This window comes from Limulus polyphemus, unplaced genomic scaffold (assembly GCF_000517525.1).
Source record: "Limulus polyphemus unplaced genomic scaffold, Limulus_polyphemus-2.1.2 Scaffold479, whole genome shotgun sequence".
Lineage (NCBI taxonomy): Eukaryota > Metazoa > Arthropoda > Merostomata > Xiphosura > Limulidae > Limulus > Limulus polyphemus.
The window spans coordinates 430,482-446,671 of record NW_013666089.1 but is presented as its reverse complement, the minus strand read 5'-3'; the positions used below and the strand labels follow the sequence as shown (position 1 = coordinate 446,671).

General features: G+C 33.0%; 1 protein-coding gene across 5 annotated transcripts in view; it reads right to left on the bottom strand.

The window, feature by feature from the left end:
* Positions 1-15,369, bottom strand: part of LOC106458519 (zinc transporter ZIP14-like) — a 64,996-nt gene extending 49,627 nt beyond the window's left edge. The window contains exons 1-3 of one of the 5 annotated variants that reach the window (XM_022384757.1): positions 15,150-15,369; positions 14,083-14,451; positions 5,620-5,797 (exon numbers count right to left, since the gene is read on the bottom strand). In XM_022384757.1, coding sequence (XP_022240465.1) covers positions 5,620-5,797; positions 14,083-14,451; positions 15,150-15,167 — 565 coding nt within the window. In that variant the 5' untranslated portion in view covers positions 15,168-15,369. Of the gene's footprint in view, positions 1-5,619; positions 5,798-14,082 lie in introns of all 5 variants that reach the window. The other 4 variants (XM_022384758.1, XM_022384759.1, XM_022384754.1 and 1 more) reach the window with 4 other exon arrangements.
* Positions 15,370-16,190: the final 821 nt, after the last annotated feature.

Sequence of the window (16,190 nt, the reverse complement as noted above, 5' to 3'; positions counted from 1 at the left end):
CCACAAATTTACGTTTTTACTAAAATTAATCTAGTTTATTTCTTTTTTTTTTTTTGGCGAGACCTTATCACTCTCTTCACAACATGGTATCCTTGACTTTTTGAAGAAGAAAATGTCTAGTGACTTTTCAGCAGCAATTACCCCCCCCCCCCACCCATGGGCATCCCTTACATATCAAGGTTTTTAATGAGTAGCATTCAACATTTAATTAAAGTACTTTTTGTTCATGTTACACCAATTGGTATAGCATAAAATCATAGCTAATAATCCATATTTTAATAATATAAAAGTTTTAAAATCTTAATTCTATAAGTCTCCCTAGTGGGAGAAATGTGACATTCTTTCTTCAGGCATCCCCTCTTCTCTAATTTATTTACCACCCTCCAAGAAGTACAAAATTTAATACAAATTACTCATTATAATATTGTCATCGCTCAGGCTTAGCATAATTTTCATAGCCTTCAATTCATTTGGTTACAGAGTCATCAAATGTTACAATATGAAGTCATTCTAGAAAGACAAAAAGATAATTTAGATTTATTTAGATTTTTTTCAGGTTGATACAAGGTCTGTCAAATTGACCAATCTTGTATAGGGTTATGGTAGAGAAAATAATAGATAAAATATCAAGTTTTACATTAAAAAAACGTTTAAAATGTATTTAGGAGATTTTAGAGATTACATAAATGACATTTTAGATTTTTTAAATGAAGAAAAGTATTTTTAATCTTAACAGGAAAATAACTTTGCATTTGGACTGGTAAAAAAAAAAAGTATATTTACGAACAAATCTTTAGTAAAAATACTTCATTAAAAAAATGATTTTTCGTGTTTACTAAAAGTCTGCTAAATTTTGTAAAGGCACACTTACTGTATTAAAAGTTATAATATTAAAACTATATACAAATAAAAATGGTCACATGGTTGGTCCATCAGACTGAGCCTGGTTTCAGAGAGTCTGTTACTGACTCAATGCTAAATGTTCAGTGTATGTCCTGTACATACGTAGTCTAGTCTAGTTGGTATATAAAACTGAAACATTACAGCACTTTCACCGTGCTGTGGGAAGTCTTGAAGACAACATACAAGAGAAAGGAATGATTCGCACATTATGCTAAGCAAAGAGAAAAGTGATTCGCAATGGAGATTGTTTTGATTTGCAAACTGTGATGCAAACCCGGATATTTTGTTCCCTGTATTTACACATGAAGGCTATGATATAATACTATTCCAGGCAGATATCACAACTTACACTAATGATAAAGAACATCATGCTAACTAATAAAGTATTAGAGTCGACTTCCAGTTGCTTAAGAAGTTATGCAAAATACCTGAGGGTGTCTTTTCTTGTTTACTATCTTTGATATTTGTTTTAAAAGAAAATTATGTCAACTGTTGATGTGTGTGACAGTTTATGTGATAAACTAGTATGTATATACTGTATGTATGTATGTGTGCAGCAGGGAGGGGGTGATGGTAGGAAATTTGCATTTATTAATAGTTTTAGTACTTAAAATAACTACAAGAACCTTTTCAATTTATAAAAGTTTATTTTGGATACATTATAATGTTAAATGGAAGTTTTGGTAACTTCAAAGATGTGTTAACTAGCTAATTTTATTTTGCCATTACCTTGTGAGTTATTACAAGTTTAAATATTTTAAATCATATTTCTAAATGTTTGATATTCATACTTTAAAAAATTAATGTTTAAATTTATAAAATAATCCTTTGATATTTGTCATTTTTCAATTAATTTCAGTAACATAAAAAAACTTAAAAACATGAACTACTATCAACCTTTAAATTTTTAAAAGATTAATCACTACTTAGAATGACATATTATACGAGTTTCACATAACATCACAATAATAATGTAAGAACTTACATCACATCACTACTTAAATGCAGTTCCAGTAACAAGAGGAGTATATGTATAATAAGATTCTAACCTTACCTTACTAGTTCTGCACCATAGTCGATGAGCCTTTTCACTCAATACCAAAGCTCTCAAGCTTGCAGGGGGTTATAATTCATAAATTATTAATTAAAGTTATAATTTTTCTTTTATGAAAATCTATTTCTGATAGGTACTTACCTCCTCTCACATATATAACTATTCTCGTTCAGTGCTGCACTCTATGTGCAAATAGTTTCTCACATGTCATGAGCCTTGCACTCCCACTTACCTATGTAAGTCCATGGGTTATTACAGTATAGAATGAGTATATTTATGAATCAAATATATAACAAGGGAAAAACCTACGAGCAATCTTGTGGAACACCCCATCTCAACAGTGTGCATTATATGCCATGGGAATATATTTTATGATAGCAACCTGGGCATACAATGAAGATTTGTGATGCATTAAGTATACATAGACAGGCAACACTCACCACAGAGTGGGATCCTAACAGTAAAATAAGGGACATGCCCCTGAAAAAAGTAATATAAAAATGATAATTTGTCACAGTCTTACCAAAGTTTGAAGGATGGCGACAGTATCCCAACAAAAAAGAAACAGCCACCAGATGCAAATAGTGGGAGATGAATGTATGAATAGTAGTCTGCATGCCTGCTTGAAGAATAGCTTAAATGGCAGAAATATCAGACTGATGACACCCACAGGAAATAGATATTAAGGGAAAAGTAAAACAAAGAGCAGAAGGACAAAGGTTCAAATGGAGGTAAATTAAGGTAGAGAATATCCACACTGACATTTCAATCCAAAAGGACCACTTGATGAGGAGGACTACAAATCTGGAGGGAACATAACAACATGGAGAGAATAGAAGAGGTAAACACAAGATGGCACCAGGAAAAATGGAAGGGAGGAGGAAGCAATACACCCAACAACATGTTGGCCTTGTTCAACCACCAATGCAGATTGTCTATGAGGAAAGGAGGAAGGGAACTGGGAGAATCTAAGGGATCCTGAGGGAGATTTCATTGGTTGTGCAGAGTTAACTGAAGAGACCACATATATGCATGACCCAAGGGGGAAAAAACCTTCCGTAGAAGGCATAGAGCCTTGTGAGCAGTAAGAGAAGGAGCAGCGAGGGAACAGAGAACCAAAATCTCCACTGAATGGAGTTGAAGAGCAGAAGATTGAACACAACTGAGGAGTGAATTGAAAAAGACCTCCAACTGGATAAAATATTGGGTAGGGGACAGGAAAGACTTCTCCTACTTAATAATACAACCAACATGAGCAGCTTCTGAAAGAAGAAGACGAATTTGATGGGAATACACTATTTCGGAATGAGCTAACAGAAGCCAGTCATCCATGTAGTGGTGTAAGCACAACACCCAAGCATGTGTAAGTTGAGCAAAAGCATTGACCACAAAACACATACGGAGCCAAAATAAGCCTGAAGAGCAAGGTGCAAAATTGGTACATAACCCCATGATGGACAAACCAAAGATAGCATCTGCACTGAGGAGAAATAAGAATGTGTAGATAGGCATTCAATACATCTACCTTGGTCATCCACAATCCCAAAGAAAAAGCCCACCATAGTGTGAGAAAAGTCTCCATTGTAAAATGGGGAAGATCCAGAAATTGATTGAGGCAGGACAGATCAATCACAGTAAGCCAGTCCCCAGTCTTCTTGGGGCCACAAACAGTCTGGGAAGAATAGCTGACAGGCTTGACAGCTCTCTGTGATAGAAGAGCCTGGACCACCTCAGACAGACATTGATTAGCAATAGAATTCCAAGGTAAAATAAAGGATATGGGTATGGGAGACAACGAGGTTGAGGAACGAAATTGGATGACAAGTCCTTCTGAAAAGATCTGAAGAACCCAATGATTAGAAATGAATTCTTGCCATATTTGGGCAAAATCAGTCAAACGAGCCCCCACCGGCCCAGAACCCACAGGAAAGTCACCGGTACCGCTGGTGATGATGAAACCTACGTCAATAAAAACAAGTAATGGTGGAACCCCTAGTGGGAAGAACAAGTAAAGGACAGGAGGGTGTTGGACATGGAAAAAGAACAGGGATTTGCAAGGGCTCAGGTTGAGACAAACGAGTAACCAAAGATGAAAGGGTCAAACGTTGCCTCACAGAGTTTCAGGAATATCCCCAAAAATGAGGGGGTTGGAGAAATGGAGCCATCCGCAAGTCCTGAAGGTAAGATGATAGTGAACAAACCTGGGACAATACAGCATCCCTCCCCAGAAGGTTCCAACAGCAAAGAAAGTATGTGTGGAGAGAGAGAGATAGCCAAGGAAGACAATCACACCAATGTGGAGGTAATGAGGGAGAAGGTATCCCCCAAAAATCCCCCAGGAGAATGGTAGAGTGTCTAAAAAAGGTATATGGTACACAAGTACCATAGGAGAGTCATAAGGGCAAGACAAAGGCAGAAAAACTAGGCTTGGGATAAATAGAGAGAACTGTCAGGGTCATACCCCAAACTGGCAGTAGTGACTCTAACTGTTGAGAATCAAGAAAGTGGTAATCTGCCTGATGGTTAGACAAGACAAACTAATCTGTGGCCTATGAAGGGTGAGCCATGCTAGCACCAGCTCACAACTGAGAAACAAATTGCTCAGCATGAAACCCTACATCAGGAGAATGAAGTAAACAAAATAATGAGTGTAAGGAGTGTTAGTTATGTAATTAGGAAAGAATAAGATTATAGGAAATTGGGGAAATGGATAAAACAGAATATACCTAAGAAACCTTATCTAAAAAAGGCTGAATTAGACCTGGCAGATTCCACAGGAGAGGCACAGGAAGGCACAGCATAATAGGAGTGGGAAAAAGTCTGTCAAAATCCTCGTCATTACAAACAGGTTCAGCATGTAACAGAGGAAGTCAATCACTATCAGAAGAAGAAGGTCGACTTAGATAACAAACAATCTCCTGATGAATAAAGGCTGAAAATTCCTCAGTGGAGTTCCCCAAACCTGAAGCTTGTGTGTGGTAAGAGCAAGTGGTATAATCACTGAAGTGATCACAATAACTTCAGCATTTATCATGAGATGATAAAATTTTGAAAACTATAAAAATGTAAACAGTAGTAAAATTTAGAAATGATCCTTTCACTTCGTATCATATTAATAAGGAAAAATCATGTGAATAGAGCCCAAAACATGTCTTGAAGTGGTAGTTTGGAAGAATTGGATAGAGGGAGCCACATGCATCAGGAAGTTGTGTCGCACTTCTATTACTAGTGGGATATCTCATGATGAAATCGTAGTGGATCCATGATAATCATGGGTAAGTGAGAGTGCAGACTTGTGGCATGCAAACAATTTCTACATATAGACGGCAGCATTGAATGAGAATAGCTATATATGTGAGAGGAGGTAATGTACTGTATCAAAAATGCTATTCATATCGTTCATTTAGAAAACGACAAGCCTTAGGAACACCACAGCTGTTGAAACATGATCTTTAGTAGAAATGTATGTGTGTAGCATAACATCACAATAACCTGGATTATAACTCTAATCACATCCCTATTTTCCACTCTTAATACTAAAACAAAGTTTGTTTTATTTAATAATCTAAAAGTGTTTCTAGACTAAATTCTGCTCCTACCCTTGAAAGGTCATATCTTAATACCAACTCCTCAGAGAAAACAGCAAAAAAAAAATTATTCACCTGCTCCAGTTGATGGTTTGCTTTTCTTCTGAATGGTCTGAATAGATTTTACAAGGCCATCATGACACTTCTTTTCATGAAGATTAGCAAGCATTAAAGGACAAATCTGAGAGACAACATCTCCAAGGTCAGTTGAGGTGTTTGGTACAAAATGTAACATATCGAGGGCTGACAAACACTGCATCAGAAATAAGTGTTTTAAATTGGTCTTCATAAAAACAAAATTATATATATATATATGCATGTAGTCCAACACAACTATTCAAACATGTACCCTTTTTCTACCTATTTTTTGCTGTATAAAAATTAGTGTTCAATCCAGAGTGTATTTGTATTTTTACATATTTTGAATACATTTTAAAGACAAACAAATGTAAAATTACTTTGTCCATAAATGACATAAGTAAACATGTTTATTTTTTTCGTCACTGTTGGTATTCTCTCATCTTCAGCTATGTTTCAATGAATAAGAATCTACTGCTCTATTAACTTAAATTTCCTTTTGTTAAAGCTTACCATTCATAACCATGAATCATATTTACCACTGTTGGCACCTACTAGAGTTGAATTTCCATTTTCACAAGCTACTAACTAAAAATACTTCTGAAATGATGTCATTTCCAAACAGAGTTACGTTGCAAAAATACTGAATTACAAAATGTTGTGAATCCTGGAAGGATGTGAAAATGCCTTATAAAAACTTTCTATTGTTGTAGCATTATTCTGAGGCAAGCTCGGCAGTAACCATCTTTTAATAAGATCAGATAAGTAGCAGCAAACTTTTAGTACAAATTTTAGTGGGAATCATCAACACAGACAGGAAAGAAGTGGCCAACTGGTAGCCCAAAATTAAATAGAAATCATCAAAAAAGGACAAAGTGACCATATGATAGCCCACAGCTCAGTAGGAATCATTACGAAAGGTCAAGAAAAGAATGGTCACATGGAAGCCAAATATTCAACAGGAATCATAAAAAATATAAAGCAAAAAGAGAACATAGCAGAGTCAAAATAATGATGTTAGTGGGTTCCAGAACCACCTCAGGTCTGATCACATACAAACTTAAACAGTGGTATGTAACCAACTCTATCCCATGCCATTTAGAAACCAGATAAGCCAAGGTATGCTCAGGGCCAGGACTAGACTCAATTCAGTCTATTCATTTCTCACAGTTGGCAAGAACAATCCAATGTATAGTTTAGTCCAAACAGAAAAAGGAGACCTCACTCAAATTAGCAAATATTTATCATACAATTGATACTCATTATTTTACATGTACATATCAATTGCTAAGGTCACTTTTATATGCTGTTGAAGTAAAAATATTACCCAGGTACAAAAACATTATCTTGAAGAATTAGGTATCATTCATCTCCTTCAAAAAATCAGGGTCTGACATTACCAGTTGCTCAGTTGTCTGGGACAACTCATGACTCTAGTCAGACAACTAATTTCAATATAATTAATTATCTAGCAATATTTTCATGCACTGATGGGCAACACCATTGTTACATTAACCTTCAAATGAAACACTGAAGTTGGAAACACTATGTGTGCTTACAAAGCATGCTGTGATTGGTTAATTCCATGGATGTAGTATATCTCTAACCAATTGGTGGTTCAACGAAGTTTCATCAGTTTTTAGAAACATCATGAAATTTAATTTACCACATTTTAAAGAGATCCAGAAATAACTCTTCCCTTTCCATTCAAGCTGGTTGTAAAATAACTGAGAAATATTAAACATATAAGCTCTCTAGATGTTGTATCTTTACAGTTGGTCAATATTGTGTATGGCTAAAAAATGAACACATGTAAAGTAAAAAAGACCTGCTAAAATTTAATTTTTTAATTGTATGCATGTCTAATTAATGTTGTGGAAATGCATGTTTTGTAATGAAAAGAAAACTGAGCTATATCATAGAAAATTTTAGTGTTAATTTCTTATTATCATTTTATAGCTGTCATTGTTTTTTCATTGACAATGTTACGTTACCTATTTAACAGCTTTCAAGTTCAGTTTATGCATACTTAAAAAAATATGCTTTAAGAAAAATTACTATTATTACATAAAATGGAAATCCAAATATTCCAAAAGCTTCATTTACATCCTTCTCCAGTATAATTATTACTTGAACAGAAAGATGCTGATTTTGATGGATGTAGAATATCAGAAACATTATAATAATACTGATTTTGATAACTAATGTGCATATTTAATTCAATCAAATTTCAAAAAATATGTTATCACATAGACTAATGCCAAAATCTGTAGTATCTTTAATCTATGTAGTTTAACATTTCTTTTTTTTTAGTAATATATAAATCCTAACATTTTATAATTTGAAGCACCCTGCATGTTTTCCCTTTTAGCATTGTATTGTGAGAAATCCATGATGGCTAGATTTTTGTGTATTGTTTAAGTTGAATGTACATAGTTATATAGCATAAATCTTTTCTTGAAATTTCTTCTACTTGTGTCCTTGCAAGTAACCTCTGGAAATGAGAAGATGCTGTCACCAGATGCTAATGTTCAAAGTCTACTAATGAAGGTAGCTTACACAATAATGAGCCTGGTCTCTGGTTCTACAAAACTCTGGATAGTTAATGAAACATGCATTTTTATAAGCATTTATATAAGAAGAGTTGCAGGTTTCTGCATTTGACATATTACATACATACAGGGTGGGACAAAAGTGACAACACGTTTGTTTCACTTTTAAAGCTTTATTCTGAAACAAACAAACAATAATTAAATAATTAAATTTTTGTAATACTTTTTTAGTACCAACTTAATAATACCAATTATACCAACCATATAACATGAATTCCAAAAAAACAAGACCCAAAAAACAAGCACTTTCAAACAATACACTATTTGTGACCCAAAACTCAAGCACTTTCAAACAGTATACTATTTTTGACTAAAAATTAAAGCACTTTCAAACAGTACACTATTTTTGAACCAAAACTCAAGTACTTTCAACCAGTACACTATTTTTGATACAAAACTCAAGCACGTTCAACTAGTACACTATTTTTAATCCAAAACTCAGGCACTTTCAAACAGTACACTATTTTTGAACCAAAACTCAAGCACTTTCAAACAGTACAATATTTTTGACCAAATATTAAAGCACTTTTAAACAACTATTTTTGACTCAAAACTCAAGTACTTTCAAACAGTACACTATTTTTGATCCAAAACTCAAGCATGTTCAACTACTACACTATTTTTAATCCAAAACTCAGGCATTTTCAAACAGTACACTATTTTTCTTCAGGAGAATAAAGAAGAATATTCAAAAGCAATAGAGTTTTGGGTCTTTTTTTTTTTTAATTCGTTGCATCTTTTGTATATGATACTGTGTGCTAACATTTTATCAGAAGCATATAAGATAATATAGTAACTTTTGCCTTCCCCCCCCCCCCACACATATTTTACATATGTACATACTATATTTTAATTTAAAACAAAGTCAATTCAAGAATCAGGCTATCTAAGTTTATTGCATTTATCATTGTTTACTTTAGAGAAACTAAAAAGGATAGCAGTAACTTGACTGTGTGATTGTACTTTTTGGAGTTTAGATGTCATTTAAGATGGATAAGCCTGTGATGTATTATCAGTAAGTTTATATCTCAAGCACATGTACTGTTTTGATATTGTTTCAATGTATGTGTCATCATGAGTTATCAGTGATTTAATCTGCTAAAGACAGCAGTAGCATGTGTACAAATGGCCACCAGACAACTAATGCAACCATCACTTGTCACTAAATAGTGTATACAATTACAACAAGAATTATATAGGCATGTGAAAAAAGTCATATTTTGCATTTACATATATTTTATAGTGAGATAAATATATTATTATTTAGGCAATTAAAAATTACTTTCTACTTGTCTGATAGAACAAATGGCCTAAGAAAGTTAATTTCTACCCCTGATAATAGCATGCTACAGGTACTATGGGAGAACACAAGATACTGAAGCTCATGTGGTGAGATACAAAACTTACAATTCAAACTAACACCAACAGCAGGGTAAAATAAACTGTTTAAATTAATTTATAAATGTGATAGGATTCAAACTGAATAAATTTTAGAGTAGGAGAAACTGCTATCAACCACTGAATAACTCTACACATATGATTAAATATCAAAGAACAATTTGGTCAAATGGCTTATTTGTATGTTATAAGCACAAAATATGCAATAGGCTATCTGCAACATGTCCAATAAAGGTAATGAACATAGTATCATCATCATTATTATTATTATAAGCCTTTAAGCTTACCACTGAGCCAATTGGGAAAAGACAATTTCGAAAAGATTACAAGATGGAAGAAAAATTAACTAAACACGTGAATTAAATCACACGTCATTCTACATCATAGATGGCCAACTGGTAGCCCACAGGTTAGATCTGCCTTAAGAAGATATTTAATCCAGCTTGTTTTTTTGTTTTGTATTTAACCATATTTTATTTTGGCCAAATTGGCAAAATGAAAACAAAAAACAAAACTGTGAATAAGTAAACCAGTCCCATGATGGTTCTGAGAACTTTCTTCAAATGTTAACTCGGCTATATATTCAAAACCATATAATTAACTGAGGGTGTTAACATAGACAGTAGGAATCAACATTTTAATTAAAAAATTATCTGAGCATACTTCACCTGGTCATATAATTTCAGCCCCCCAGACTGCAGTCTAGGTAAGAAACTGGCACATGAGCATAAAGTTGGCCCTCGCTGTTCTAAATATAAACATGTGTAGAAAAAATGGTTCAAACAAGACAATTGCTGAAGAATTAATAGCAAACAGGTCCTAAGACAAAAGTAAATGAAATAAGTTAAAGGTCAAAAGGTTGAAAAGCCAAATAAAAGAATGTGTGCTCCAATACATTAGAAGAGTGCTAGTAATTTAACACCCTGAGAGTTGAACAACAGCATGAACTACAGAAGGCCTGGAAACCTTTGAAAAGGACTCATCTCTTTTCAGAATACAAGAAACAAAAGAAAAACACAGCACTACAGTAATGTTGAAAGTGTAGGAAGATAAATGTAAAAAGGTTAAAAACAATGGAAGTTTCTCAATGTACTCTAGATGCAATGTCAATAAAATGATGAACGGATTAGCTTAGGGCTACAGCTGAAATATCAGATGAAGTTTAATACAAATTTAGATAAGGTTGCATTTCTTGATAACAAAAATACAAAAACATTAACTGATAGTGACAATAAATATTATCACAGAACTCTGCTTACAGATTTTATAAAAATTATATACTGATTGCAACAATGCTTACTAAATGGTATTCTATTTTAAAATGCTTAAATTATTGTGTTAAATTTTTTTTAACAGACAAAAATTTAAAGTAAGTAACAGTCATGATGTTAGAAAAATATGTAGGTTCAATAAGTCTTGATAGATATTAATAAAAACCCTATAACCTGAGTGCTTTCGAAAAGGTGGTCCTTTCTTCTTCAGGGGCAAACTATGTAACAGTACTATGTTTATTACAGAAATAAAACTAGCTGTTGCAATAATTTGCTATAAACATAAGAAGACCAATGGTACGTGTTCATGTTAGTACTTTGTTTAGAAAATAATATAAAGTTATGGGCAATATTTGATTTAATACACTAAATGGCTAAATTTAGAAAGTATACACATTATTATAGTTACTTGACCTTATAATAAAAATGATGACCTGATCTTCCATGTTTTTAAACCTGAAATAAACCTAGAAAGGCCAAAAACCTTAAAACTTTTAAACGTGTAAAGGTTACCTAAAATAGAATGTTTTCAACATTTTAGACCTTCCGTGCAGCTTATGCAACATGTTCAAAATATCGGAAAGATCGAAGTGCTGATCCTTCTCAAGTGACAGAATCTTTACCAATCAAGATTCACTATTTAGTTATTAAAGCTAGAATTTAATAATATTACTGTCACTTCTGTGGTTATTAAATGAAATATTCTTAAAATTTTATGGACTCCTGGATGAAATAATACATTCAAAAATACTGTGTAGCCTTTTGTAGCCTCTGTCCACATGCACATTCTACCAAAATAAGCAAAACTTATGGACTACAAAGGACTATTTGATCCTTCAGTGTTGTCCTTGCACACCCACTCTTTATTTTGCAGGAAATCATAGATTCTCTTTTTATCATTCTGGTCTCCACTACTGCAGATAGGAACTCATTCCATAAGTCAATCACTCTGTTGGAAAACAAAACTGTCTTACAGAGCCCAAATTATACACTTGTGTTCTCTTGTCCTATTATCTTTAGAGCACAAATAATTCCACAGGCCTTTATCTTATCAATTCCCAACTTAATCATGTAAACTTCAATAAGATCACTTCTTCTCTGTTTAAACATTAACATAGTGCATTGAGCTTTATACACAAATTCACATAAACTTTAATAAACATTTGTGAAAGTACAGTATTTATCATAAAAATCCAAAATTAAACATTGGGGAATATTGAGAAATTTTAATCTTCACAGTGTTGTTCTTCGAGATAAGGTCCAGCATCAAAATAAAGGAAGAGTCAAGTAAATCCCAAAGTATTTAATAACAAAACACAAGAGATAAATTTTTAATAAACATATATTACAAGAGCTATACATTAAATAGTACATTTAAAATCTACTCTTTTTTTTTTAAATAATGCAACAAGTTCTGAAAAACAACTAATAACAAAATAATAAGCACAACCAACTATTCACAAAATGGATTATAGATTTTTCGAAAATATTTTAAACACTATCACCTATCTAAATTATTTTCAATGTAACTAGAGCTATAGATTTTTTTATTTACAAAGCCTAAATTGGACATTGTATTCTTTATTATACTGTACAGAACGATAAATTGTATGTGGCTTGGTTTGGTTTCTTATGAATTTCACGCAAAGCTACACAAGGGCTATCTGCACTAGCCGTCCCTAATATAGCATGGAAGACTAGAGGGAAGGCAGCTAGTCATCACCACCCACCGCTAACTCTTAGGCTACTCTTTTACCAATGAATAGTGGGATTGGCCATCACATAATAACAACCCCATGGCTGAAAGGGTGAGCATGTTTGGTGGGACGGAGATTCAAACCCATAACCAACAGATTGTGAGTCGAGTGCCCTAACCACCTGACCATGTTGGGCCTTGTAAGTATACATAAAAAGATAAATTGTGTGTAACATTATCCTGTTTATACATTAACAGCTAAACTGTATGTAATATTAATATGTTTAATAGAAGTGTACTTGCCAAGATTCTAGTAGAAAGATATAGCAATATGAACACACAATTCTGAGCTTGGTACTAATGTTACAACACAAAATATTTATTTTGTTAACCAATGACTGATCCAAATAATGTACTACTACTATTATGTTATTTTCTTCAAATCCAATAGCACAGAGAAATATAAAAAGTTTTTATTCTGTGGCTCTCCTAGTTAATTTTGTAAATTCCAATAAGATCAATCACCTCTTAGTCTTCTTTTCTCATGATAAAATAAGATACAAAATCTTAATATACCCTATACAATAACCTCTGGAATCATTCATGTAACCCTTCTCTAAACCCTTTCAAAAAATTAAATATCCTTTTTCAGATAAGGTGACCAAAACTCTACACAGTATTCCAATTGAGACCTAACTAGTGATCTGTATGAAATATAATTACCACTTTTGCCTCATAATCATTATGTATATAAACACACTAAAAATCCATTGGCCCTAATACTATCAACAGAGCACTGCTTTAATAGCTTGAGTGGCTTATATCCAAAGACACTTGGATTGATATATGACTGCAATTATAGTCTTTAGAACATGAAACTGATGATCTCACAGATGTCAATTCACAAAGAAAAAAAAAATGAGGACAGAATTTTGTGACTGGTTATTAAGTTACTTCCTTTTCAGCTTTCAAAAATAAATAATTTGAACATGCTGAGTTTGAGCAATTAATACCTCCTTGTTGCTGTGAAAATAAAAGTATATAAAATGTTTGGGTATATGAAAACACAAGTCAAACAACTACTCAATATTAAAGCATAATTAAACCCATCAGACTGAACTGTCTCATAGGTAACTAGTTTGAATATATTTCTTAGTTCTACCAGTCTATAAGGCTAGTGTTAATGTTGAGTCCCGAGTAGTTTATTACACAGATTTAAATTTCCGACATAACAATTACTCCATGCTAAACACACCAATACAGAATACAAAACAGTTACATGAAATCAAAATATATTCATAAACGTCATTAAATGGGCACTTCCTTACACCAACTACGGAAGTTGTTGCTGTAGATTATAATTATGTTAATGCACATACATTCAAGACACATTAAAAATAACACAAATCCTTGGCTATAGTTTTTTTTTCTAGCTTTATACATAAGTTAACACTACAAACTCATAACTACATTCCATACTTACCTGCATGTTATTATCCTGTTGACAGAAGTTTTCTTTATTTGGCAACAACAAATCTGGAAATGCCGAACAATTCACATTTTTCATATCAATTCTGTTACTTTCCAAATTTTTCACCAGTGCTTGAAATTGTTTCTGAAGTTTAACTTGACCAGACGTGGGTAAGTCTTGAATTACATCACTACTCACTGTCTCTTCAATGACATGGTAGTTTTTTGAGAACAGGAAACTAGCAAGTCTTGACACATCTTCTAATGAAGAAATCTTAACATCTGCTGCAGATGTTACATTTAAAACATTCATGATCAACATAATCTGTAACATAGCTTTCTTGAAACTAAGCTGACAACAATTGTGTAGGAGGAAACTCGGCTGCAACAATAATGTCCATATAGTAGTTAAAACCCAGTTCCAAAGAAAAGAAAACAAATTTTTAATTCCTAGCCAATAAATAAGCAGCCTTTCATCCAGGATACAAGAAACCTTATAATTAACAGGCCTAAACGTTCTGGTCTTAACACATACACCAGAGCATTTTGTAGAACTGCACTGTTTCAGAAAGCTTAATTTTTGTAAGCTTGAAGTTCTGTCTTTAGTTTTTACAGAACTAAAACTAACACTAGCAGCAGTAAGCAAAGACAGACTAATCATGATAACAAATATTAAAATTCAAAACTCAATATGCAAACTTGCGATAATTTATCTTTCAGATTAGGTTTTACTAAGTCTCCTACTTCACAGTTTACTACAGTGGAGAAAATTTTACTTAAACTATACACTTTATTTTTAATTAATTCTTACAAGTTACATGCACAAAACTAGAGCTGTACACAATTTCAACCTTACTTATTAAGTTATTTAGGGAATTAAGAAGCTAATATTACTAGCAATACTTAATATGCAATGAAACAAATCTATACTAAAGACTGTACAATGTACTATAGTAAGACTTGCTTTCGATATATTGCAACAAGCATGAAATTATAACATTTAGAAAAGTACCGACGACACAATTTTAAGTTTTATCAATATTACTAGTAGTAGTATTACTATCATAACAGTAATAATACAGACGAGTTTATCTTCATGAGACAGTAATACTAACTGATAGTACGTAATTTAAGCTCTCATACAACTACAAGTGAAAATATTAACGAAAAACACCGACTGCATTGAACTGAAAGTAAAACAGAAAACCGTGACATCTGTGGCTACAAATTTCAACGTCACCAACAGCTGCTTTCATTGATAATAAAAACAGGCTTTTCCCACCTTAATTCTATTTCTAGTGTCATCTTTCCAAAACAGGAAAGGTAAATAGTAAAGAAAATATTGAATATCAAATCATTTGTTTATGCAAATAAACATGAAGTTCAGATTAATAACTTTTAATTAGCTTTTCTCCACTAAACTTGTCAGTTGTGTTTTAATATTTTTTTTAACGTGCATTAACTTTAGAATAAAACCAATACAAGCAGTATATGTAATGTAAGTATTATAAACATTTGTTAAATATCTTATAAAATGAGTTCATTTATATTATAACTTTCTATTCACGTCACCCCTTCCGGAATGAGCATAAGTTTTCAACAGAATTCGCTTATTCCAGTATACCCCAGTACACGCATTTACCACAGAGCCAAATGGAGGTCTAGTGGATATCAATAGAGTATGGTTCCGTTACTTTGTGAACTCCGATCGAGTTCTACTTAAAGAAACAGTCAAAACAACAACAAAAATTAGCAACTAGAATCTGTACTACAAAAAAAATAATAAAAATAAAAGAAATAGACAGAGATAAACATATACACTAAAACAAAACACGGGTAAAGTATGCATGCAATAAGTGTGTTAGACTGACGGGAGAAAGAGAGATGAAGAAAAACTTAGCTCTGTGTCATCAGTCCAGTGTAAGCGCGCCTTCTCTTTCCCTGTAAGGTAAAAGAAAGTTAAATTACAATATTGTTGCGTCAGCGAGGTCACGTGATTAGTATCACGCCATGTCATTCTCGAACCTTCATGAATTATCGGGAGACTACTAGATTGGGGTAGACTGGTAGATATAAGACGCTCACAACGTGACGGAACAGGGTAATGAGTAATTGAACTAC